Source organism: Lipophrys pholis (assembly GCF_963383615.2).
Source record: "Lipophrys pholis genome assembly, chromosome: 21".
Taxonomy (NCBI): domain Eukaryota; kingdom Metazoa; phylum Chordata; class Actinopteri; order Blenniiformes; family Blenniidae; genus Lipophrys; species Lipophrys pholis.
The window spans coordinates 12,509,127-12,532,767 of NC_137649.1; the positions used below are offsets into that span (position 1 = coordinate 12,509,127).

General features: G+C 41.1%; 1 protein-coding gene across 1 annotated transcript in view; it reads right to left on the reverse strand.

Annotated features, from left to right (window-relative positions):
• The window catches only part of ryr3 (ryanodine receptor 3), a gene marked incomplete at its 5' end in the record, with an annotated part of 114,051 nt that overhangs the window by 2,058 nt on the left and 88,352 nt on the right, over positions 1-23,641 (reverse strand). Inside the window, 35 exons of the mRNA XM_080490899.1 lie at positions 735-786; positions 882-982; positions 1,992-2,056; positions 2,732-2,888; positions 3,472-3,606; positions 4,094-4,240; positions 4,885-4,945; positions 5,182-5,309; positions 5,807-5,849; positions 6,411-6,541; positions 6,619-6,825; positions 7,567-7,653; positions 7,784-7,946; positions 8,021-8,073; positions 8,664-9,949; positions 10,091-10,172; positions 11,234-11,338; positions 11,439-11,567; positions 11,655-11,743; positions 11,846-11,944; positions 14,169-14,242; positions 14,330-14,406; positions 14,517-14,596; positions 15,070-15,169; positions 15,265-15,321; positions 15,439-15,490; positions 16,121-16,233; positions 17,271-17,367; positions 19,521-19,633; positions 20,063-20,197; positions 20,494-20,553; positions 21,015-21,182; positions 22,733-22,825; positions 22,940-23,027; positions 23,229-23,374. Coding sequence (XP_080347025.1) covers positions 735-786; positions 882-982; positions 1,992-2,056; positions 2,732-2,888; positions 3,472-3,606; positions 4,094-4,240; positions 4,885-4,945; positions 5,182-5,309; positions 5,807-5,849; positions 6,411-6,541; positions 6,619-6,825; positions 7,567-7,653; positions 7,784-7,946; positions 8,021-8,073; positions 8,664-9,949; positions 10,091-10,172; positions 11,234-11,338; positions 11,439-11,567; positions 11,655-11,743; positions 11,846-11,944; positions 14,169-14,242; positions 14,330-14,406; positions 14,517-14,596; positions 15,070-15,169; positions 15,265-15,321; positions 15,439-15,490; positions 16,121-16,233; positions 17,271-17,367; positions 19,521-19,633; positions 20,063-20,197; positions 20,494-20,553; positions 21,015-21,182; positions 22,733-22,825; positions 22,940-23,027; positions 23,229-23,374 — 4,773 coding nt within the window. The remainder of the gene's footprint in view (positions 1-734; positions 787-881; positions 983-1,991; positions 2,057-2,731; positions 2,889-3,471; positions 3,607-4,093; positions 4,241-4,884; positions 4,946-5,181; positions 5,310-5,806; positions 5,850-6,410; positions 6,542-6,618; positions 6,826-7,566; positions 7,654-7,783; positions 7,947-8,020; positions 8,074-8,663; positions 9,950-10,090; positions 10,173-11,233; positions 11,339-11,438; positions 11,568-11,654; positions 11,744-11,845; positions 11,945-14,168; positions 14,243-14,329; positions 14,407-14,516; positions 14,597-15,069; positions 15,170-15,264; positions 15,322-15,438; positions 15,491-16,120; positions 16,234-17,270; positions 17,368-19,520; positions 19,634-20,062; positions 20,198-20,493; positions 20,554-21,014; positions 21,183-22,732; positions 22,826-22,939; positions 23,028-23,228; positions 23,375-23,641) is intronic.

Genomic DNA, 23,641 nt, shown 5'->3' on the forward strand with positions numbered 1-23,641 from the left:
CCATTTTACATTGTACCAAGTAAAAAACATTAAAGCGATTGATCTCCATCACTTCGTGATTTTTAACATCATCAAGGACCTGCAGAGCAGCTCCTCCGGGAACAAAATACTGTTTATTGGCGTCTGGGGGCTTTAAAGTGATTAATGAGGAGGTGAAAAATGATTTTAACACTCGCCATCTCTTAAAACACTACATATGGGAGAACATTTCAGATCATTTGATGAAGCCTCCAAATGAAATTAGATACCAAATGATCCCAAACTGGCACTTTATGTTGCATTCGTTTAATTGCCAATTACTGAGCTCAAACTCTTTTCCTCCTCCTCACATTTTTAATTACGGCTACAAATTAAGGATCCAACTCGGTGGTCGGTCTTGGCTCGGATTTATTCTCCGGGAGAAAGCTGACTTTGGTTCTCTCTTTGGAGGAACTGCAGCGTTTTCAAGTTTCTTTTTTTTTGCTAAATGTATGGCGTCGGTACAGTGGACGTGCATCAAACAAAGAAAAGGCGACCCGGTTCTCAGGTGCGATAAGAAGTTAATATAAGAAAAGTCAAAGCAAAACCCACGCGTTCTCCCTCCTTCCTGCACTTGTGCAACATCTCAGCCCACTTGATGTGTTGCATAAGTAAAACTGGAGTTTGGCGTCCGTAACCTTCCTGTTTTTCCTTTGTTGTCTTGAAGTCGGTCGCCGACGGCAGGTTAGACACGACTTGTGAAATCTGTCACGTACCTGACCCGTGTGCTCAGTCTCGTCCTTGTTGATCAGGTACATCAGGAAGAACCTGCACGCAAAAAGGGGGCACGAGTGCTCAGAAAGACTGTAAAACCTCGCGACGTCGGGGGATTTCTGCCTGCTCGGCTTTGCCGCTGCACTTACAGGTAGTTGGCCAGGTTGTGCTCTTGTAAGGTGTGGGTTTCAAACCCATGAGGTGTCCGGTCAAAGTAGTCGTTCCCAATGCCACAGATGAAACATTTGGTCTGACAGAGGAAGAGAGAGGGTGAGGGCGACACGGTACAAAGAGTCTGTACGATGCAATCTGCAGACTGTCGTTGATTAGTTTTTTTTTCTTATTCAGGAAAAAACCCCAAAACCATCTCAAAGTCGTGCATTTTAAACATAGAGTACAGAACAAGATTTTAAAAGACTGTACAACTATAAGGAACCTATTGATATTAAAAGATGGTTCAATACAAATAACAGTTTTACAAGAGCTATAGTGGTCTATACTATTATTGTTCAGTTAGTCTTTAACAAACATTAATGTCATTTCTTTTCATTAGATCTAAAAACATTAAAAACATAAAATTTGCAAAGCCATGTTTACACTCCTAAGAAATTGGTGTGAGCTTCGATAACTAACTCAGTATTTAATATCTGACGTAAATACTAAAATGTATGCAAGGTTTCAGGAAGTACTAGTGACGGTATTATTTAATATCTCCGACATCTTTCAGTTTCTGTCCAGTTCAGTTACAGAGGGCTGGAAAGAAAATTACATTATTAGTCTCAAGTGCAAGCAGTCAAATTTTAAAAGTGACCCTTATAGTGTGGGCTCGTTGTAATAAAGCCTAGAGGAAACTGTGACGCGTGAATATATAATAAAAACTTTAATAAAATGGGAAGTATGAGTATGTGACCCAATCAGTCGTAGATATTCTAACATAATTAAACCAAAGAGGAGGAACAGGAGCTTTTAAACCTGAATGAATGTGAGTAAACCCAGACGCAGATTCTTGTGAACCACCTCACCTCACATCAACTTTAACATTATGTTTAAAAACCATAGAATCCATCACAACCATCCCCAGAAATCTACATTTAGGTTTGATGCTTTTAACTTGAAAGCGTCAGGTGACTCAGCAACTGAACCTGCTCAGAATGGATCAGGTGGATTGCAACGTGTTGATTTTAGGAGACGTGTAAATCTTAGAATGAACTATAAGTGTGTGAGCGTCTTTCCTCTCATCATTATGTAGCGACTCTTACCTCCATGTCCTCCTTCACCTGCTCCTGCTGGTCTCTCAGCTCACCGAAGGCGTCGATGATCAGACCTGAAGGAAGTTACAACAAAGCAGCTTCTAACGGAACATATGGCCGGGAAGTGAAATCTTTACTGCCACATTGAGTGAAAGCGGTTTTCTTTTTCAATGAAATCAAGTGCTGCTACTAATTTATTCACCGAGGATAAAAAAAAAAACAACACTGAGGTCTGAGCCAAGAAATCAGTGAAGCAGCAGTGAGCAGAGAAGCATTAGCATTAAAGCCATAATCTGGAGGTGAATTTGTGAAAACATTCGTGCTGAAGGCCGCTGAGACGGCGCAGCTCGAGAAGTAACATTACAAACTCCTAGTGGATTTTGCAATAACAAAAAAAAGCTCAAAGTCAAGTCATTTGTTGCATTTTCAAATGTGTTTTGGACATTTCACCATACTTTGTACTGATAAACGACCGTGTTAAAGCTGAATATTAACACATTATATTTTTTAAAAAAAAATTCTACATATTTTAGTTTTTGTAAAAACACATTTCAATAAAAGACTTTTTCATGGTGTATTTGTGCCTCATCACACTAAAACTACAGGAAACGTTTTAAACTGCCAGTATTGATCAGTTATGATGTATTAATGTTAATCGTTATAATTTTAGCAGTGTGTGCCCCTGAACGAAAAGATGCCCTCCGGTTGACCACAACCAGCAGGACATATAAAAGGTGGACTTCCGGTACCCTGAATGATGGCCAGCAGGATGACGATGACGAAGAAGAAGAAGGTGATGTCGAACAGGATGCGGTAGAGCTCGTAGGGATCTCCAGCCGGGTCCTCCAGCTCATCTCCAATCCCTCCTCCGGCTCTCACACCCACGTACATGTGGAACATGTAGCACTGCAGAGGGCACAAACAGGAAAGTGGATTAAAAGCGGCTGTGATTTATTCAATGGAAACCAGAGAGGGGAAAGCTGAAGCGGATGTGTACAATTTAGTTTGAGTCTGAGACACTTAGTTCGGCTGCAGACTGGAGAATTTGTTCACCTTCAGTACAAAGTAACACAAAAGAGGCAAGAATGTGCCGCGCACAAGGTTGAGAAAGACGTCTGTGCTTTGAAAGCTGTACAAGCGCCGGGGAATTTCAACGTTGCAAAATTCATTTTCATTCGTCCTTGTAAATAGAATTGGCTTCTGTTTAGAGGCCAAATGCTTCGACAGATTCATTTGGAAAATAGTAACCACGAAGATTAAACATTTCTGAGCTGAACACATCCACTCAGTGCAGAGGTGGCTTTTGCCTTCATACCCTGATGAAGGCCGGATGATTATGTTTATTCAGAATAAAAAAATTCTCTTTTTCAGCTCTTGTCTGAACACTAAAACCCTTTTCCCCTCCAACGTTGTCAGTTTTCTATCTTTTTCCTTTTTTTTTTTCCCTAAACGAGAAGCAGGATGAACAGTTGGAGGTGGTCACACGTACCGTCATCATATCATCGCACTTCATGTCGGGCTCGTCCTCATCCTCGCTCTTGTTGTAGAACTTCCTGAAGAAGTTGAAGGCCACCACAGTGTAGAGATAAACCACCACGGCCAGCAGGCCCACCGTCAACACAAGCTGCCGGGCAGAAAGAGCTCCGCGTCACACACACACCGTCTCATCGCCAACCACACCACAAAATCTTTACTGCGGCAGTCATTTCTATAAAACCGCCACAAGAGCAACACCTCAGTGAAGGAGCAGACGAGTTCAAACTACAGACACTGCAAGTGATTTACAAGAAATACGTCTGCATTCTTCATAAGTCAAATTACCCCAAATAGGTGAACTCCACCACAACTGATCAAATCCTGACATATTTCACACTTTAAATTGTTGGCGCACGGTGGTAATGATTCGTTTATCCTCAGAATGGAGCTTTTCTTGTGAAGTCAGAAAAAACCCCAACTATGCTTAATACAAACATTTCAAAAATGTTGACTCGTCCTACATTAATGCAGAGAAGTGAAGATTTTAATAAAAGCTGCTCTGACGTTTGAAGCTTCAATTCATCCTGAATGTTTCTCATTTGGACTCTGGCGCCCCCTGCTGGCCCACCACTTGCCTGCTTGCCGTTATGAGTGACGGATGAGAGGATGGTGCGGAGGGTTTTGAAGCACATGGCGATGTCCAGGAGATGAGCAGCGAAGAAGAAGTTATTAAAGTGTCCAAAGATGGACATGGTGGTATACCAGATCAGATACAGGTAGTTCTGAAGAAGAGAGAGAAAAATAAACATTTAAATATGTACAAATATTGGCACGTCAACTTCTAAATGTATGCTTTGACCATTCTAAAACTGTCTGGTATTTAAACATCCCATATGTAAATACCCAAAGTAAAAGTTACACATTAATATTCACTTAATATAATACATATTCTCACTCAATATCCATTATCACTTAGGATTTAAGATGAATCACCAGTACAGTGAACATGGCAGTCCTCTCTCTGTTATCGCATTGTTATTTTTATTTGACTGTTGTTTACATAAGTTATGTCACTCAGTCTGGATCCCATTTTCAAGAGAAGCCTACAGTAAATACTCATCATATTTCTAGAGAATAAATAGCGTGCCTTGTCGATTGTGCATGACCTACTGTCAAAAAGCACATATGTGAAATGTTTAAATCCCATTTTTGTCCTCAGTTTATGTCTCATGTCAGTTTGTTTTAAGTCTAACTGATGTGATTAAAACATCTTTTACGACATTATGAAACGTCACGAAACAGATTCTCCGCCACGACCAAATAATAGCAATACACGTTCTTTGTAAAGAATTTTCCCTGAATACCAGTAGTGTCCGATTAACTACTTTAAAATAATGTAATTTTATTACAAGTACAATAAACTTACGTTATCAGTCAAAACCACTCCCATTTTCCAGATGTAGTACTTTGTATCAATGGAGCTCAGCCTGTAGTGAGAGAGTGAGATGTTTCATTATAATTACAGAAAATATGTGTCAGTAAACATTAGCATCATGAATAAACCACACAACATGCATCAGTACAATAAACATATACTGTAAGTGGCCTTATATTTTGGCGGCTCTGGGATGATGCAGCTTCCTGTGTGGAGGCAAAAGCCAGGAAAGATGGACGGTAAACAGAGTTCCATGTCTGGTGTGTTTCCATCGCTGCGATTTCTCACCAGGAGACGAGCGAAGCTTCTCTCTCCACCGTTTCCACAGTGGGGTCGAAGTCCAGAGCGCTCTTGTCCAGGCCCAGGAGCTCAGCGATGCGTTCAGCCCCATACAGGTCGCCATATTTGTTGATCACCTTCAGACAAAGAAAGAACGACACAGATGGGATTTATTTCAATCCAACCTGTTTAGCAGAGGCGGGAAACATTTTCTCTACTTCAGTGGACGTACAGACAATTAAGGCCGCAACTTTCTTCTTTCTTTGTTTAAGTTGTTTAAGCAAGAATTCTCATCGGTTGGGTCTGAAGATATATAAAGGGATAGTCTCATACGAGTGGTATCAACACGATTCAATTTAGGGTCACGTAACGATACACAACAAAACTAAGCAGGATGGTTTAAAACACTAAATCTAAAATAGGATTTTCAATCAAATAAATAGAAAACTGACTGAACATTTTTCAAGAATGTTACGTTACAACACAGACAAATCAACCTGCAGATCCAGGACTTGAAGGCTGATTGTTCATCTCGTCTGGCACGATCATAACCAGTCAGTCATGTAATTTATTCTCCACACTGCTGTTAACTCTTGAGGCTAAAACGGTATATGAAGTTGTTGCTCTGACTCACCTTGCGTTTTATAAACTTGTCCCAGTAGTTGTTCGGGAAGGACCTGTGGAAAAAAGTCAAAAGTTTACAGTTTCCTTGGAATGAATGTGGTTAAAATGCAATAAATGAAATCCCATGATAGTGGAAATACATCCACAGTATATTTCCAAATATAAGTGTAAATAGATGTATAAACCCTGTTCAGAACGGACTGGTGGACCCTGCTGTATGTCGACAGTGTGAACCACCATAATGGCCGTCTACATTATTATTTATTTATTTATTTATTTTCATTAACAATGGTCGTTGTGTATTGGCTAGTCCATATCGTGTTCAGCAGCGGTTCAGTATTTTATTTCTTCTTTGGACAAAATTGATAATGGAGATCTCAATATTTTGACAGCATATATTTAAATTGTTGTTGATATCTGACAGATAAGGTGGACAGTAATGACAGTAATGACAGTAATGACAGTAATGACAGTAATGACAGCTTTCAGCCCCTCAACTCAAGCAAATCTGTCATGTTTGATGATCTGTGCTAAAACCCCCCAAAAAAGTGTAGAAAAGTATTTCAACACTACCCAAATGGAGGTAAATGGGAGAGAACCGCACTCAGACTCACGGGGTGTTGATGACGAGTCGATCCCACTGGCCCTTGATGTCTTCGTCAGACGGCTGCTCGGTGATGTACAGACCGTCGAACTCGAGCTTGCGGGCGATCTCCTTCTCCCGTTTGAAAACAACCAAAGGAACCTGAAAGCGCCACAGGAGGCCGGTGAGTGAAACCGCCTCAGCTGGAGGACGGCGCTGCGGCTGGCGAACGCTCCCACCTTCAGGTAGTAGTATCCGACCAGGCAGAGGAGGGAGATGACGGTGTGGAAGACGGCCAGGAAGCGCAGGGTGGGCAGCATGTAGCCGGAGCTCTCATGCAGCACAAACTCATCCATGTCGAAGAACGTGTTCTCGTCGTCTTCCTCCTCTTCCTCGCCGCCCCAGGTGTTCTCATCGTCCACTTCTTCATCAGCCTCGCCGGTCACCTGAAGAACAAAAGGTGCAAAAGTATAAATAAAGTATTGGGCCACGTATAGATGCACCTAAAAATTATCAACAAAAAAAAAAAAGCTCATTGTTTTGTCAATTGCTGTTTTTTGACACCGAGAGAAAAAAACAACTTTTAAGCCTTGGTAAAAAAGAAAAAAAATTATATTACAAAGAGAGCCACGGTAAACAAACAGAAAAGCTAAATTAAATATTGCATTATTTCTAGATTTTCATTTCCCTGACATGTAAACTAAAATCATTTGGAATAAAACCCGTGATGGTTGTTTTCATGCATTGACGTTTGTCAAAAAGTCTGAATTGTGGATTAAAGTCATTTCATTTGTTACTCACTTGAGTAAAAATGAATTTTCCATCATAAATATTACGTGTTTTCCATTTTTGTCATGTTCACAGACTAATATTTTAGTTAATGACCATTCTATTAATGGATATTTGTTTAGATATATTTTATTGAATGGTTTATCAATGAGATTTTATGTCACGTCAATGTATCAATTACAAAAAACCTACTTAACTTAATCTACATTGACAACACAAAATTCATAAAACAAACTTTGCTCCACGAGAGATGAAGATGTTATCTGCAGGCATAGTCACAAAAAAAAAAAAAAGATAGAGAGAAAGGAAACTCTCATTACATTTGATTTGATCTTCCTGTGTCTGAGGAAATTGCGTTGGCATTTTGCATGTTTGCGATATTACTTCACTTGGTTCACCTTATAGAAGAGCAGGATGAAGTTGATGGAGAAACACACAAACAGAGCCAGGAAACGGAGGTTGTAGAAGTTACGAGCCAAGTAGTTCTGTGAAGGAAACGTGCAAGAATAAGACTGAGAACGGCCTGTTTTCATTTTACAAGAAGCTCATTGGAAGAGAACTGAGCGCCGAGTCAGAATAAGATAAATAATATTCTAAACTTGAAGGACGACTCACCAGCATCTTGGTGAAATAGACGTCGAGGACAGCAACGACGCTGGACATGAAGGCGGGCGCCGGCTCTTTAGGCTGACTCGATCTGGTCTTGACCTTCTCCTCGGTGACTGGCTCCTTCGCCTCCTCCTCCTTTGGTTTATCCTCCTTCTCCTGGTTCTCCATGCTGGAAGAACCAGATGTTGTTTTTTTTTAACTTTACACTTCCGTTGTGTCCGTGTGATGAATAATGTTACTCACTCTGCTTTCTCGGGTTCACTCTCTGGCGTCTCAACAGGCTTGGCGGCAGCTTTCTGCAACAGGAGAGATTCATTTTCATCACAGTAAAACATGCGGAAGAGCGTAGAATTCTGGACAGAGGCCTTCAACCCGTGGCTCTGCAGTGGCCCTGTGAAAGTCTCACAAACATTTTTGGGGGATGGAAATGGAAAAAAATTCAAGAAGTTTTCTTTTTGCTCAAAAAAAAAAAAAAAAAAAAAAAAAAAGGCTTTAAATAAAGAAATCAAAAAAAATCTAAAATGGCAAAAATGTCTAAATCCACGATATAAAAATAAACCCAAATAAATGGCTAAAATGGCAAAAATAGCTCAAATAAAAAAATTTGTCTTTAACCACTAAAAAAAAAGAAAAAAGGAAAATAAAACATGCAGAAAAGCTAAAGAGCCAAAAAAAAAACACAATAAAAGTTATTGATGAAATGTTTACTTTTCTAAATTGTAAAAGGAAACTTGAAGGCGACATAAGACAGCAGATCTGGTAAAAACCTGATGTGACGTCTGATCGATACTTAAGGTGCTAAAGACATGTCCTGAGTTCGGATGACTTTTATCTGGAGGAGTTTGTTCAGAAATCTCAAATCTCGAGTTTAAACTTGTCCACACACCTTCTTGTGGTCGGTCGCGGAGGAGTCGGCGGTCAGCTCAGAAACGTCGCCCAGGCCGAGCTCCACGTGTTTCCCTCCTTCTCTTTTGGGCGCCGTCAGCAGATCCAACATCACATCAACCTCGGCGATGTCTCCGACCGGCGACATGGCTGTGTCCAAGCTTCCCGATAACTCCACGGCCTCCACCTTCTCCCCTTCTATGGCATCTCCGTGTATCCCGAACTGAGTGGGATCGGGCATGTTCCCCAGGATGTCCGTCACCTTCATGTTCTTGGCTCCCTCAACAAGCCCTCCGCCGAACATGGAGGACCAGATGAGGTGGAAGAACCCAAAGATGAGGCCGTAGATGCCCTTAAAGAAGCCGGTGAAGAGCATCCAGAAGAAGGAGAAGAATCCTACGATTATTTCCTTGATGCTCAACTTCTTCACTTTCTTGAACTGCTTGCGCACGTTCTTAATAGAAAAGACATTGCGGACGTTTTGGATCTTCTTCTTGATGGAGCGACGCGCGGTGGTGAAGGCGGAGGCCGACTCCAGGGCGCCCTCGTCGTCCCCGGCCAGCTCGTCCATGATGCTGTGCCCTTCCTCCTCTTCCTCCTCTTCGGGCTTCTCCACCGCGTCCGGCTCGGAGATCTGCGACGCCAGCTGCATCTCAAAAATTGTGTCCTCGCAGAAGTTCACGAACATCTCCATCTTCTCGCTCTCACCGCCCTCGTTCACCACGTCGAAGATGAACTGCCGTTTGGACTCTTTGACCTGCGGCTTCTCCCACTGCTCGCGGCTCGACTCGCTGATCTCAAAGTAAACCCTCTCGATCCGCTTGGCGCTGCCCATGATCTCAATGCGACCCAGGTAGGGCTCGAAGTAGCTGAGCACGCTCTCCGCCAGATCCAAGAAGCTGCCGAGCCGGGAGTCGTGCGGCATGTGTTCGGACAGGTTGGTGAGCAGCACGGCCACGTTGAAGCCGATGTCTTTGGCCGGCTCGTGGAATCGCTCCACGAACTCCTTGTAGTTGAACATGTCGTTCTCGTCCGCCTCCGCGCACGAGAGCAGGAACTCGATCTCCGACTGGCTGTACTGCATTTGGCTCTCCATGGACTTCTGGAAATCCTTCTTAGATATAATGCCCTTACACTCGCGGTCGTACTCCCTGAAATTTTCAGATGTAGTGAGATCCTTCAGTTTGAGGAACATATCGAAGAATTTGAGGATCATCTCGACGTTGTTTGACGACTCCACCAGAGTGTCGACCATCTGCTTCCCGATCGTTCCATTCACCACGTTTCCTGGAGGTCAAGCACACATTGTTATTACCAGTGATTTTACAAAAGCACAATGTACCGTAGACTCGACATGCCTCCTTACAATAATAATTCTACCCTGCCTTTAGTAATTGCAGACAGTGAATGGCAGCTTCAGACTCTTACCCTCCAGCAGAGACAGCAACATGACAACCATGTCTTTCTGTAAATCCATCAGCTCCTTCAGCAGCTCGATCTGACTGGCATCCTGAGAGGGAGGAGTCATTAACACACGATTGATTAGACACAGGAACACCAAGGTGTTTTCAAATGTATGCGTCACAATACAACCGTGGATTATTACCATCTGGTTTATTTTAGAATCAATTTCTAAATCTTATTTAAAGCTTCGTGAGCCTTTCTGGCACCACATCACATTACACATTAAATCCATTATTAAACCAATCCTATGAACGTTAATTATTGTTAGTTGGCTCTAACTCCAATATATCCAGTATATCTTATAGTTTTAACATTTTACTATTCAGTGGACCGTTTTTATTTTATTTAAATTTTTTTTGCCTTGTCTTTTGCAGTACTTCAGTCTACTACTGTTATTGTAAATGTGCCACATAAATATTCATGATTTGACCCGGGAGTCCCGGCCAAGGCTCGGGTTGCTTTGCCACAGTCACTGTTAATAAGTACCTGAAAAGATCAAACTAGTAGGTTGTTTTCTTTAAGATTGTCTTTGATTTAATCACCGTTTTAGACATATTTCATTGGGAGTCTTTATTGAACCACCGGGAAAGATAGAAACCAAGATCAAAACGTGTTCTCCTTCCCCAAATAAGAATTTGTACAGAATAGCATTTCAAGGTGGTGAGGGGTTTACTGTATGTGTTTTCAATAAGTTTATATCTTTTATTTTTACTTTTAGTGTGTATGTCAATTAAAAAACTCCCATTTAAAAGCAGTACTAGAATATAAACACTCAATCTGCAGTATTTCCACATACTTTGGCTACTTAATATTCAAATGATTTAAATGAGATTCACCTCATTAGTCCATAACCCCCCCCCCCCCAAAAGATTTTTAAAAGATTGTATAATTTGTAATGGTGTTTGGATGCAAAGAATTGAAGCTACATTTTTTTTTATAAATATACTTGTTTGGACCCTGAAGGTGCTTAACAAACTATCATAAAAGGGAGTACAATATTTGTTTTTCTGTAGGTTTTCATCCACACAACTACAAATTATTAGAGCTTTCTACAGCAGATCAATCCATGCAAGTTTTCTACAGCTGTGTCCTTCACGGCATAAATACCTGAGACAGCTTCATCTGCATGTTTGCAAACACATGCAAGAAGCCAACGACCGCGTCCCACAGTCTGCTGTGAGCTAAACTCTGCTGGTTTCCAATACACGGGCCCTGTAAGAATAAAGAGATGAAGGATTCATCATGAAATTTTAAATAAAAGTAAATGGAGTCTTTACTGTGAGGATTCAACCGGGACAGATCAGCTTCTCACCTGGATGTACTCAGTCAGTGAGTTGAATATCTGTTTGGCCACAGATAAAGCTTTGGAGAAGTTGATCTTTCCCGTCTCATCAATTACATCTTTTCCAGAGTAGTACCAGTAGAAATCACTGATAGATTCCTGAAGTGGAATTAACAACGACGGACAACATAAATGATCACGGCAACAATGATGGTGATGAGGATAAGTAAGAGCTTTGTGATGTACCTGCAGACGCAGCAGATAGTCCACGGTGCTGATAATGATGTTGACCGTGGTCGTGTTTCCAGTTTGGGTTCGCAGGAAGTTCTGGAAATCTGACAAACAAATATTGTCTCATGGTCCACTGCACAAAACAAGAGTAGACGAAACAGGTCACACACCACTTCAAAGTGCCAGAAGGAAAGAAGCGATCTCACCTCCGTTGTGCCCCTCGCACAGAAGTTGCAAAAACCGGAAAAGATCTTTAGTAAACTCATCATTCTGTAGTACCTTGGAGCCTTGAGAGAACACACATTCGGGTGAATACAGCTGAAACCCCACACAGATGTATGTATTTGAAATGTGAGGAGGGTGTACGATCTGTGAAACTCCCCTCAAAAGCAATTAATATGAGGCAAGCAGGACAGGTTTCATGTTCAAAACATTTTTGAAGTCCAGAGCCTTTAGATTGCAGGTTGAAAACTGAATCCAAAGTGTGGTTTTGTAAAAAAAAATAAAAAAAAAAAAAAAAAATCAAATAAAAAATGCTCTTTATTAAACAACAGTGAAACGCTAGGACATTTCCATAAGCTGGGGGAAGCCTGACAACTTTCACATGCAGGTCACCATTGGGCCTGACGTGGAGGATCATTTCAGAGGAAACACGTGGTTATGCAATTAAACCAGATAATCAATGAGATAATCCAGTCAACACAACTACCCAAAATGAGCACAGATCAAATCATGTGAAAGTTCGACTAATGTATCAAAACCAGCTTTGTGAAATAAGCCCAAGTCCAAAGCAAGACAAAGCTTTGCTTAGGCTGTGGAAGAGCCCACAGACCTTCAGTCAAACCCTTGAGAGGTGGCACTGATAGCCTTAGAAAGACGTATTTGAGCATCAGTAATGGGATTTGCATTAGTAAATGATAACATGAAGGGGAGGAGGGGGGGGGGGACAGATAACACAGAAAAGGACAGACAATGGATTCCAAAGATCCACTTTCTATGTACTCCAACAGTCGACATGCACAGTATCTCCCTACAGACGTCTGGGGGACGGGAGGGCTGGAACCAAGTGAAGCAGGGAGTATGGACCACAGATATGGAGGGGACATTCAGGGGGAAGCATAGCCAGAACAGCATGATCTAGATTCGCTATTTACCCCTTTTAGTGTGGACTGCCATCGATGGGATTTTAAAATGACAAGAAGGAGACAAACAATACACGAAGACATAAGCAAAAAGAGAGGACATTGAGTTACAATACAAAGGAGATATGAATATATCAGCTACGAGTGGAAAAAAACAAAAACATGCAGTTAAATTATTATTTCTTTTTTTATTATTATTATTATTCTACACGGGGGGAATAAAATCATCCGTCCTGGTCTGTCGCTAAGTTTAATCTTTATTTAAAACAAAACAGAATTCAGTGTCGGTGAAAAGTTACCAGTTACAGACACGAGTAGTAACGGTGAATTGTTAAAACACAGAACTCAGTGGAAATGTTTAGCAAAGGACTGAATGATGAAAAGACAGACATAGTTTGATATGAAAAGCCTCAAGTGAAGAGTGTTGAGTGTATGTACAGATCTTTGTTTAATGCTGGACCATGTTCTCTGAACAGCTGGAAATCTCCGGTCGCCCTCTACTGAAGGATAACGGCACAACAAGGAATTGCTAGATTGGGAAAGCAGCGTTTCCTGGCAATAAGTCTTATTTTGTTTAAAGCCTGTTAAAAGAAGCGTGCATTTACGGGATGAACAGCAGAGTTGAGTATGTAGTTTGAGCCTCTGGTTCCCAAAAACCTGCCAACGCTCCCGGGTTTAAACACAACAAACAGCTAAATACCCGATATGTGTTCTTTATTCAGACTGTAATAGTCACATCCAGACAACTTCGAATACGGGTGACTAACAGAAGAAGGTGTTCTGCAGAGAAAGACTTAGCAACCTCTGCTGCTCATCCCAGAAATGCAGGTTGCTTGCACAAAACCCCCAAAATAAAATAGAAAAACTTGTACAAGAGTACATTTATAGCCCCAAAACTATTTTTCTTAACAAAAAATATCCTTCCAAACACAAATATTATCACTTTTTGAGCAGTGCTAAGTTGACAAAACACAAAATATAGGATCAACTATTCAGTAATGTAGTTATATAAGGTTTTGATGATTATTTGTACTGCAAAAAACACATTAAGACACCACAATGACAACTTCAGTGACTACAAGACTTCAGCACAAGCAGCAAACTACTTATATGAATCAAAATTCACAATGAAATTTTGATTTTTTTTTCAAAGGCTATACAGCAACCAAACCACTAATTATTTACCTCATTGAATAGACACCAACATTAAATATTTGGCATGGTTCAGCATTAGTTGACTGAGGGGAAACGAGTTGTGTCTTTCTATTTTTTTTTGGAGTCAATTGTCTACTGAACTTCAGGAAAGCGAATACCGACAGAAATGTGGAGCTCGGCAGGGAAAACAAATACAATACGACAAACTCCAGCAGGAAATCCTGTCACTTACTTGAACCTTCTTCTGTCACCATGCCCAGTCCTTCCGCTTTGTTTTGCCTTTCAAATGCATTCAAGTCCAGGACGCTAGGGAAAAAGAAAAACACTTGAAAGTCAAGTTTGGGCACCAGATTCATGTCGTTTTGCAGCAGGGATAACGTCGGCGGGCCTTACCTGCATGACTGCATCAGTCCTGAGAGACTCTTGAAGAAGCCTACATCTCTTTTCTCTTTCAAGTAATCAAGCATTTTCTGCAGTAGGAGACAGGAAGCTATGAAGAATCATCAGTCTTCAAAGTGCATGCTGCATTTTTCTGGTATTACTGGACAAGATATATGAGACCGATGCTGAGCACACTGACCTGCTGCACTTGGACATTGCCTCCATTTAAGATGGAGATGCCCAGTTTGAGGGTGCAGGTCACCATGGGGCCCAGACGCCCTGGAGAACAAACAACAGATAAATGCTGACATGCAAATCTTAGAAAGTCAGCAAGTGATACAGAAATATTGAATAAACAACATTTAAATAAAAGCACTCGTCTGCTATTGATTCTCAGAAAGTATTTTTCATTATATGAAAGTTTTTTTTAAAAGCCCCCGGCATTAGAAAGTTGAAGAACCAACACTGAAAAAAAAATGGTGATGCCGAGTCAATGGGGTCTTCTTAAGAAATCAGGTTTAGACAATTTAAGTATATTCAATGGTAAAATAATACAAAATGCATGGACTTAGAGCTAAAATTCTTAAAAATGGCTTTTGTTCAGGAAAACAAATCGCTGCTTATGAATTAGACTAAAAGACCACCATTATCCATCAGTTTTAAGTTCAAGTATTTTCTATTAAAAACAGTCTTAACTGATGGAACAATGATTTTGCAGCTGAACAACCCCGGACAGCTCCAGCCCCTCTTACCTTTACTGGCGCTGATCATTTGCAGCACCATCTCGGCAGCCCCACGGGCGTGCAGCCTCGCCTGCTGGTACAAGATCTTCTGCTTTTCCATCTCCTTTTCCTGAAGGCCAACAAACACACACCCACGTGAATAACAGCTGGCAAAACTGACCTTTTTAAAAGAGACTTGTAACCACTGCGACGACGCCATAGAACCTCAAATGTCTTTTCTTTTCCTTCTTCCTCTTCTTCCTCCTCGTCCTCCGCACAGCTCTGAAAACACACAGGATTGGCATTTGAAGGATTTAAGGTAAGACAGGAAAGGCTTGTGGTAATTTTTTTAAAATGAGAATTGATAAAAGAGCATTTAAAAAAAAAAAAAGGAGCTACCTTTGCCATCATATCCGCATATGCAATATACAAAGGATCTTCTTCCAAGTAACTGAAAAAAGGCAGATCGTATTCTATTACTTTGAACTATAAAAACATCAGGCAGGTGGGTGAATTAAAAAATCATGTTAAACTGTAAATTAAACACGATAATTGCATTTTAAGGCTTAATTTCCATGTTTAAAATCAGTATATTGAAACAGTGTTTGGAATAAGACATTGATGTAACACTAGGATTTGGGGCTTTAATAATTGATTACTGTTTTTACTGAAGTGTCAGAAGTTTTGTTACTTTTGTTGTACATGAAAATAAGAAAACTGCAGAAACAATTTCTCCACTGAAAGGCATTAGAATTTCTCTAAAGTCTGGTTTACTGGAGAAGGAGCCAATTAATCCTAAAAAAAACACTTCATTACTACTGACTGCAACATTATCGACATGTGACTGTAAATAACGGGAACATTAGCCTCCATCCACAGTCCAAGTCACCCTGATCTCATAGTTTATTTCAGCTGATTTATTGTTGCATGTTCTAATTGTAATTAGCCCATAAATCAGTTTTTTTTTTTGAGGCACTGCAGTAAAGGAGGAGACTTACGTCCACAAAAAGCACAATAAGTAAATACAATACTCGTCCATTGTTACTAGTCCTTTGCACAACACTGAGCTGAGCAGTTTCACCTTCTCTCTGTCAGAGCGTTGTGGCTGAAGTGGAGGATGAGTTGGTGGAGAGGGTCAGGCTGGATCTCAGCCACCTCCTCTTCCTCCTCCTCCACAATCTTCATCGGGGTTTTCTGTAGGAGTCCACAGGAGTGAACGGTCAGCTCTGCTTGAACCTCAGTCGCCTGACAATCCTCCCCAGATAAGCTTTATTCCAAACATCTATGCTCTTTACAAACAGACGTATGTGATATCGCATTGGTCAACAACACTGAAATGAGCCGTTAACATTCATCGAGCTCCGCATGCAGATGTTTTTGTTTTCTGTTTTTCTGTCCCTGTGATATATGGAGAGGACAAAACAAGAAAGTTAAGAGTGGAGGATGAACTGTGTCAGAATAAGTTAAAATACAAAGTACAGTACATGCATGTTAAAGCGAACAGATGCAAGCAGTAAGCCATATGACGGTACAACTTGGAAAAATGGAGAATGATCCTGACAGATGAACAAAAAGAGACTATCACACCTACAACAGTCGTCAAGAGAAGGAATTTATCGGAAAAAGAAAAACTGGCAAAGTTGTCCTAATCCCAACAGAAACTGATGATCAGATAATTGAGCCGCTCGATGTAAATATGCACTTTGACCTTCAATCAATGAGGTTTTCATGGAGTTGCTCCACAGCTAAAGATCTAATATGAATTATGATCTGCACATGACTACGCAAGCATGCCACTGACGTCACGGCCACAAAAACTGTAACGTCACCTTCACACTCACACTACAAACTTACAGGGTACAGCGAAAAGACAACTGATGGGTTGGATCCACATCTGACAGCCAAAGAGCTAGTGACAGTCTCCTACTGTAGTGAAAGGCCCTCCTTACCACTGCTGCCAGAAAGGCAAAGCCTGCTTTTCTAGAGCTGTGAGCGCTGGCGGACGCCCTGTGTCTCCTGAGTTGGTCATGCAGCCTCTGACCCCTGATGGATCTCTGTGTGAAGGATTTTGCGTGCCTAGATCGGGGACCCCGGGGTGCTTTAGGCGAGGTCCCCAGCCGGACTCGCTCCCAAGGCTCAACGGGCACGGAGCTAAAGAAGCATTCGGCAGACAGGACTGGCAGAGGGGTGCCAACGCAGGGCACGCGGGGCGAGGCGGGCCCAGTACTTACTGCCAGATCCTGAACTAGCTTCTCCTCAAAGGAGTACTCCTCTGCCTCTATCCAAAGTCTCTGATAGGCCGGGATGAAGAAGTTGATAGCACGATGCCTGGGGAGGGGGAGGTGAGGGGAGGTGGGGAGGAATGAAGTGGGGAGTGGGGAGGGAGGTACAAGTGGCATTAGGGTGGGTTCTGGTGAGTTTTTGGAGGAAACAGGAAGGAGAGATGTCGAGGGAAGGAAGGGGTTACAGGAAGTGCAGTTCAGGCAGGGTGGTGATTGGTCAATGTGGGATCCACTGGCTCTTCTGACTGGTCATGTTTAGTCTCTAAAAACAACTGCAGTTACGTTCATCAGGTTAGAAAATGCATGATGGGAGCATACACACTTTAAACTATGGTGTGCCGTTTTCCAACACAATAATGGATCTCGTCACATTTCATTAATAAAATCCTTCACTGAGGCCATATTTACACCGGGCATTCAAATGCAATCAGGACGATAGGATTGTGTCGACCCACATGATGGAGTGTGAGCCACTGATAGAAAACACACAGTGACTACACTGACCGTCATTTAAGTACAAATTAACTTCTAATCAACGATTAATCATCTTGAACTGTGGATGACAAAGAACATGTTGGCTAAAACTACAGAAACACTAACAGGTCCGATGATGCACAGAAGGCCACAACATAAGCCTGACACAGTGTGAGTGTATTTTTGGTTTCACAGCTGCCATTTAATCATCATGGTTCCATTCTCATTAACCATCATGCCTGTGTTTTTTTTCTAAACATTTCAAAGCTGTGAAACTGTCAAGAAATGTGCAGGGAGCGACTGTGCTGCCCCCAAATGACCTAAACTTTCATATCCGGCAGTTCCTCAATACTAAAGAGGGTTTTTGGTGGGACTGAGAAGCTCATGTTGCAGCTGTGAGACACGGTGCTGAATCTGGCCTCCCGGAGTCAAATGGTGAACCCAAAGCTTTTTATCTGCTTTCTATTAGTTTTTCATATTTTCTGAATATCGTAAAATGCCAAGCATTCATGGTTATGAGAAGAATGAAGGGTATGGGAAAATAAAGGTTAAATGGTAGATAAACATGGGTTTAACTCTGAGGCTTTTAATATTCAACTGTAAACGTGCCTCTCACAAGCGAAATAAAAGAAAGGAAGGCATCAGAGGTACGTGTTTCAGTGTTATTCAGCAGCTCTTTTATGTGTCCACTGTAGTTATGCACGTGAAAAGGTAAAAAAAACAACCAAAAAACTGATTTGTTATCTACAAATATGCTTATATTGTGTACCACACAATATAAGCTGTTGTATTTCACCCTTAATATAGACACTGAATATTCATAGTTCCATTAGGGGTAAATGCAATCAAGTCGAAGTCATATCTGGAGAAACATTTAAATGCCCTTTGTAAATGGGGTCAGAGATACAGGATGTGTGACACTTTTTGCAAAGTGTTAGATGAAAAAGCATTTTCAAGGGACGAAATGACACAAGACATCTTCTCGAATGTTACTGTACCCAGGCATAAAGGTGTTAATCATTCAGCTCGTTAAAGTGAAGTTGAATAGATTTCATTATGTCTCTCTTCTTCATTTCTTTCTTCATTCCTTCTTTCAGGGTTCACCTGAAATGAAACATGAGGCCTGCAGCTTGCGAGTTTGCTTCTGCTTTCAGAGAAACTTTCTGTCCGTCAATTATCACGCTCAGTCTAGCTGACCAATCAGAATCAACAGTGCAGAAACAGTCGGTTGCGAGGCAGAAATTGGTCCACAGCCTGGTGGATGAAGGTGGTGGTGGGGAGGAAGAGGGGGAGGAGGAGGAGGAGGAGGAGGTTGAACAGATGAAGCATTCGCCCTGTAGTTTCACTTTACCGTCAGCAGGGAGAACAGGCTGTCAAAGCTGGAGGCTTTGAACGCCCTTTCCAGCCAGACCTCCCGATAGCCATTCAGGAAGTAATTATTATTTTTGTATCTGAGAGGGGATGAGGTAGTATTATGCAGGAAAACAACACAGAAGAGAGAATGTCATTAGGGAGGCGATGAGGGGTTTACATGAGCACACAATCAAGAGAAAAATGACCCGCCCGCCCCCACTGGTACTTGGTGATTGCTTGTTATGTACGGTTAGATCCAGACAATGCAAAGTTAAAACTCCGTTGCTCAAACAGAGGATGTGTTTTATTAATGAAACTTCATTTTCAAACAGTATGAAGAAGGAAAAAAAAACTAAAAAAAAAAACTCTCACCTGGGAAGGTTGTAGAGTGGAGCCATACGGAAACAAGCCACAACGGCACGCTTGCGTTGTTTGGACAGCAATTTGTGCCACACACACTTCTTGTTCCTCAGAGGTTGCTCCACCTGAGGAAGAATATCAAAGAATAAATAATTCCGATTAGGGCACTGAGCAGTATTTCATTTAGACTTTTATTGTGTTATAACTTCACTTCCTGCTATATTTGAACGATTTCACTGCTGAGGGTTTTGTTAGACAAAAAAATAAAAGTTGATAAAAAATTGGTCAAATGTATTTTATATTTCTTTAAATCATTCAGAACATCTTTCACATATTTGTGTCTGATATTGTTTGCGACCACCACATTAGTGACCTGTTGTTGATATTCAAACCTACAACAATGTGTTCCCATGTCATCTCTAATCCTGGGGTCATTGTTGTTATACATTTTCAGACCCCAATCTTTTGCATTGATGTTTTGTATTGTGCCCTGAAGATAAAGACTGTCAGGCATTTCTGGGCTTCATGTGTGTGTGTTGGGTGTTGTTGTTTACCAGCTCCAGGTGGAAGACGGCAGCAGAGATGCTCTGGACCCGGTCCACGGTGTGTTCAGGGTTTGCCGGTTCTTCACTCTTCACCACAACGTCTTTGTACAGATTCATCTGCCACTGGACTGCCGGGTCGTCAGACTACACACAAAAGGTCACATCACAGAACATACGACAAACGATGCAGATATAATTTTCTTTTTGTGTGCAAATGTGTAGAATTTCTGAAGAAACTGCAGGTGGCTGATGCCAAAAACACAAAAGCTCGAATGCTTTATAATGTTAGATATCTATTACAACAGAAATGTTATTAATGGTGGACAACTATCTTAGTTTATCCTAATTATCTGAAATTAGAAGCAATAAATACATTTGCTACAGGAAATCATGCTTAACTGAAACTGTTTTTGTGGTTTGAGCCGCAGAAACAAGTTTACCTTGTCCTGGAGGTGGAGATTCTGCCGCACGTGCTCCTTCACCTCATCATCTGTGTCTTTCTATGGAGGGAATCATTGTTCATGACTTAGACATGTGAGTTTATTCAATAAAAAAAATAAAAAATTGTCACTTTGACAGTTGAAGTTGAACACCCTCGTCACAATGAAGCTTTTTTTCATTCTAAAAACATAACCATGACAGCCTGGAAGCACGGTTGCCATTAGATATTGTCATATTAAGATGATTAAACTGCTGACGGAGCAGATCCCGCAGACTGAAGATTAAAGTACATACACATCACCGTAGGTCCAGTCATGAGGCAGAACTGTAGTTAAATCTTTAATGAAGAAAGTTGCACTCAAGGAACTTTTAATCATACCTTTTTACAAGCCCAATTTCCAGCTTGATTAAAGGTATGTATCAAATTATACGACTAAGAAGATAAATGTCATCATATAGAGGGCATATACAGGTTCTCTGTAGAAACATTTATATCCAGTCTAAAAAACTTTTATCTCACCAGGCTGTAGCGTATCTTAGCCAATGAGATGAGCTCCTGGTCTCCAGGGGTACACATGTTGAGACCGATTGGAAGCATCTTCTTTAGGGCCGCTACGATCAGAGACGTCTGGACGGAGTAGTATTCACCGCGGCGCCGCTTGTGCTTCCTCTCCTGGTCACCACCCGACTACAGAGAGATGAAATAGTTTAGTGTGTGAGTCGGGAGCTCAGTGAGAGTTCAGTGGACCTGGAAACGACAGACATGCTTGAATAGATTTTTAAAAGGCAAATTTAGACAACAGCGAGGCGGGTATTATCTTAACATTTACCATGTTTTTACCAGTTTTGCTTAAAATTCAACAATAACAGAGACAAAATTGAGAATCCGGAAAGAAAAAAATCTAAAAAAAGAATTTGCTCTTTGCATTTTCAATGTCACGACCTTGTCACTGTCTCCCAAATAAACAAAAAAATGTCTTCTTTTTTAATAGAAAGCAATTTATTCAAAAGAAGTGTTCATACAACATTATTTCCCCCAAAAGTAAATATGTATAATAAAAACATCATGAATTTGAAATGGCCTTTTTACAGTTTTACCTCATATCTATGGACTCATTGATCATTTATCTGTTCTTCTGTGCTGAACAATAGTCCAAGTATTTTCAAGTCAAATTCAATCCTATTTTTAGTAGAAACTTTTCTGATGTCAGCTTTAATCTTGGAGTTGTGTTACACACACTCAGTATAATTACCTACTAATGATTTGTATCCATAAAGTACAACACACACTTTGAGTTGATCTTGGTTTGCATGTTTTACATGTTCATATTAGATACACAAGATGAAAAGAAATGTATTTTTGATTAAAAAAGAGCAGATCTCTCATCTTAAATGTGTCATTTTGTAGCCCTGTTTGAATTTATACATCCAATCTGAAATACACTGTGTAATGACTGACTGATGCCGTCAGGAAAGCATTAAATGTGCTTCAGAATAAATCAGCAGCCAGAGTATTTTAAGACTTCGGGAGATTTTTCTCAACTGTGAGTAATCACGTCAGAACACTCCAGGAGCTCAAATAAATCAGCCAAGTGCGCGGCCACAACAAATAAGGAACAAACTCTCACAGCGACAGCTTGTTGACCCACCCACTGTCAACATCCAGATATACGACAAACAAGTCATACATTGTAAAAGCCCCTGACATTGAGGTGAATTAAAGAGGCCTGAACTCCTGATTTATTTGTACTACATCTTACATCTCCATATTTGGCTCGTTCAGCACAGCTGACGTAAAACACAAGAACAGTCCCGATATGAGAAGTTTTCATCACATTCGCAGTAGTTTTGACGTTAAAACTGTGAAATATCCTTGGAAAAGCGGAGGTTGGACCTTTGCCAAACCTCCGACCAAGTAAAGAGGAAAAGAGGCGGATGAGTGGAAATCAACAGAGCAGACCAAGAGCTCCCAAAAGAAACAGATACTTTTGTAAGGACCATATTTTACCTCACCTTTATTATAAATATTTGTGACACATCATGTTTTAAAATTCTACTGCCCTGCAAGAAGTTTTGACCTCTGTGAGGGCAAACTCCTGGTGTGATGGCTCTAAGAAACAATCCTTCATTAGGGAAACAGGCTTTAGTGACCCCTAGAATGTGTCTCTGCTGTTTCTGGCTCGAAGTCACCAACTTCTTATGACGCTAAATCACATTCAAGGATTCACGTATCTTTACCTTGGACATCTTCGTCTGGCCCTCACCGGTCAGGAAGCCCAGGTTGTTGATCTCATTCTGCACCACAAAGTTTTGCTCCTCACGCTTGAAGTTCTGCATTCAGAGAACAAAACGAAAAAAGACATCACAAAATGTCAGTTATTTTTTTCATCGTTACATATAATATAATTTGATTATTGCTGCGCCAGACTGAAGAGTGAAACTTGCATGTGATTTGCACCAGAGGATGAAGATCTCAGCCACCATCCTGAAGAGCTCAGTGGAGTCTGCATCTGGCTCTTTCAGCCACCTGGACCTGCAGTGAGCAAACATGTAGATGTCAGGTTGCGCCTGTGCAAGACTAAACAACAAAAATATCTTCATGTATGTACAGAAGAAAATGGTGATGTTAGAGGTTATTCTTGTGCAAATCATAAAATGTAGACAAGTAACCTCTGAAAAGTAAAACCTCTTAAAGTAAAATGTGTTTTAATCATCCTGTGTAAGTCAGTGGCACCTGTTGTTGTCCACATAGCGGATGAGCATGGGGTAGAAAGCGTAGAGGTCCCTGCAGAGCACAGCAAACTCATCCAGGATGAGTAGTTCGGCCTCCTGGTTGTCTCCTTTGCCATCAGCCTTCAGCAGCTCCTCTTCAGCCACGACCTGCGTTCACAGCACACCACCAACTCCTCATCATCAAGCAGTTCATGTCTTCACATGGCGCTCCTTCAATCTCATCTCGGTATTTCTTACTTAGAGATGAATTGTTAATGAACAGAAAGTTGACAGCAGACAGCTTCTTTTTAATAGTGCTTGTTGAGCAGCTGTTACATGAGTCAGCAAGAAAAGTATATTACCTGCAGTTATTACTCTGCAGTGGATACAATAGCTGACTGTAGTACAATGAGGTGCACAGTATATTTAAAACTC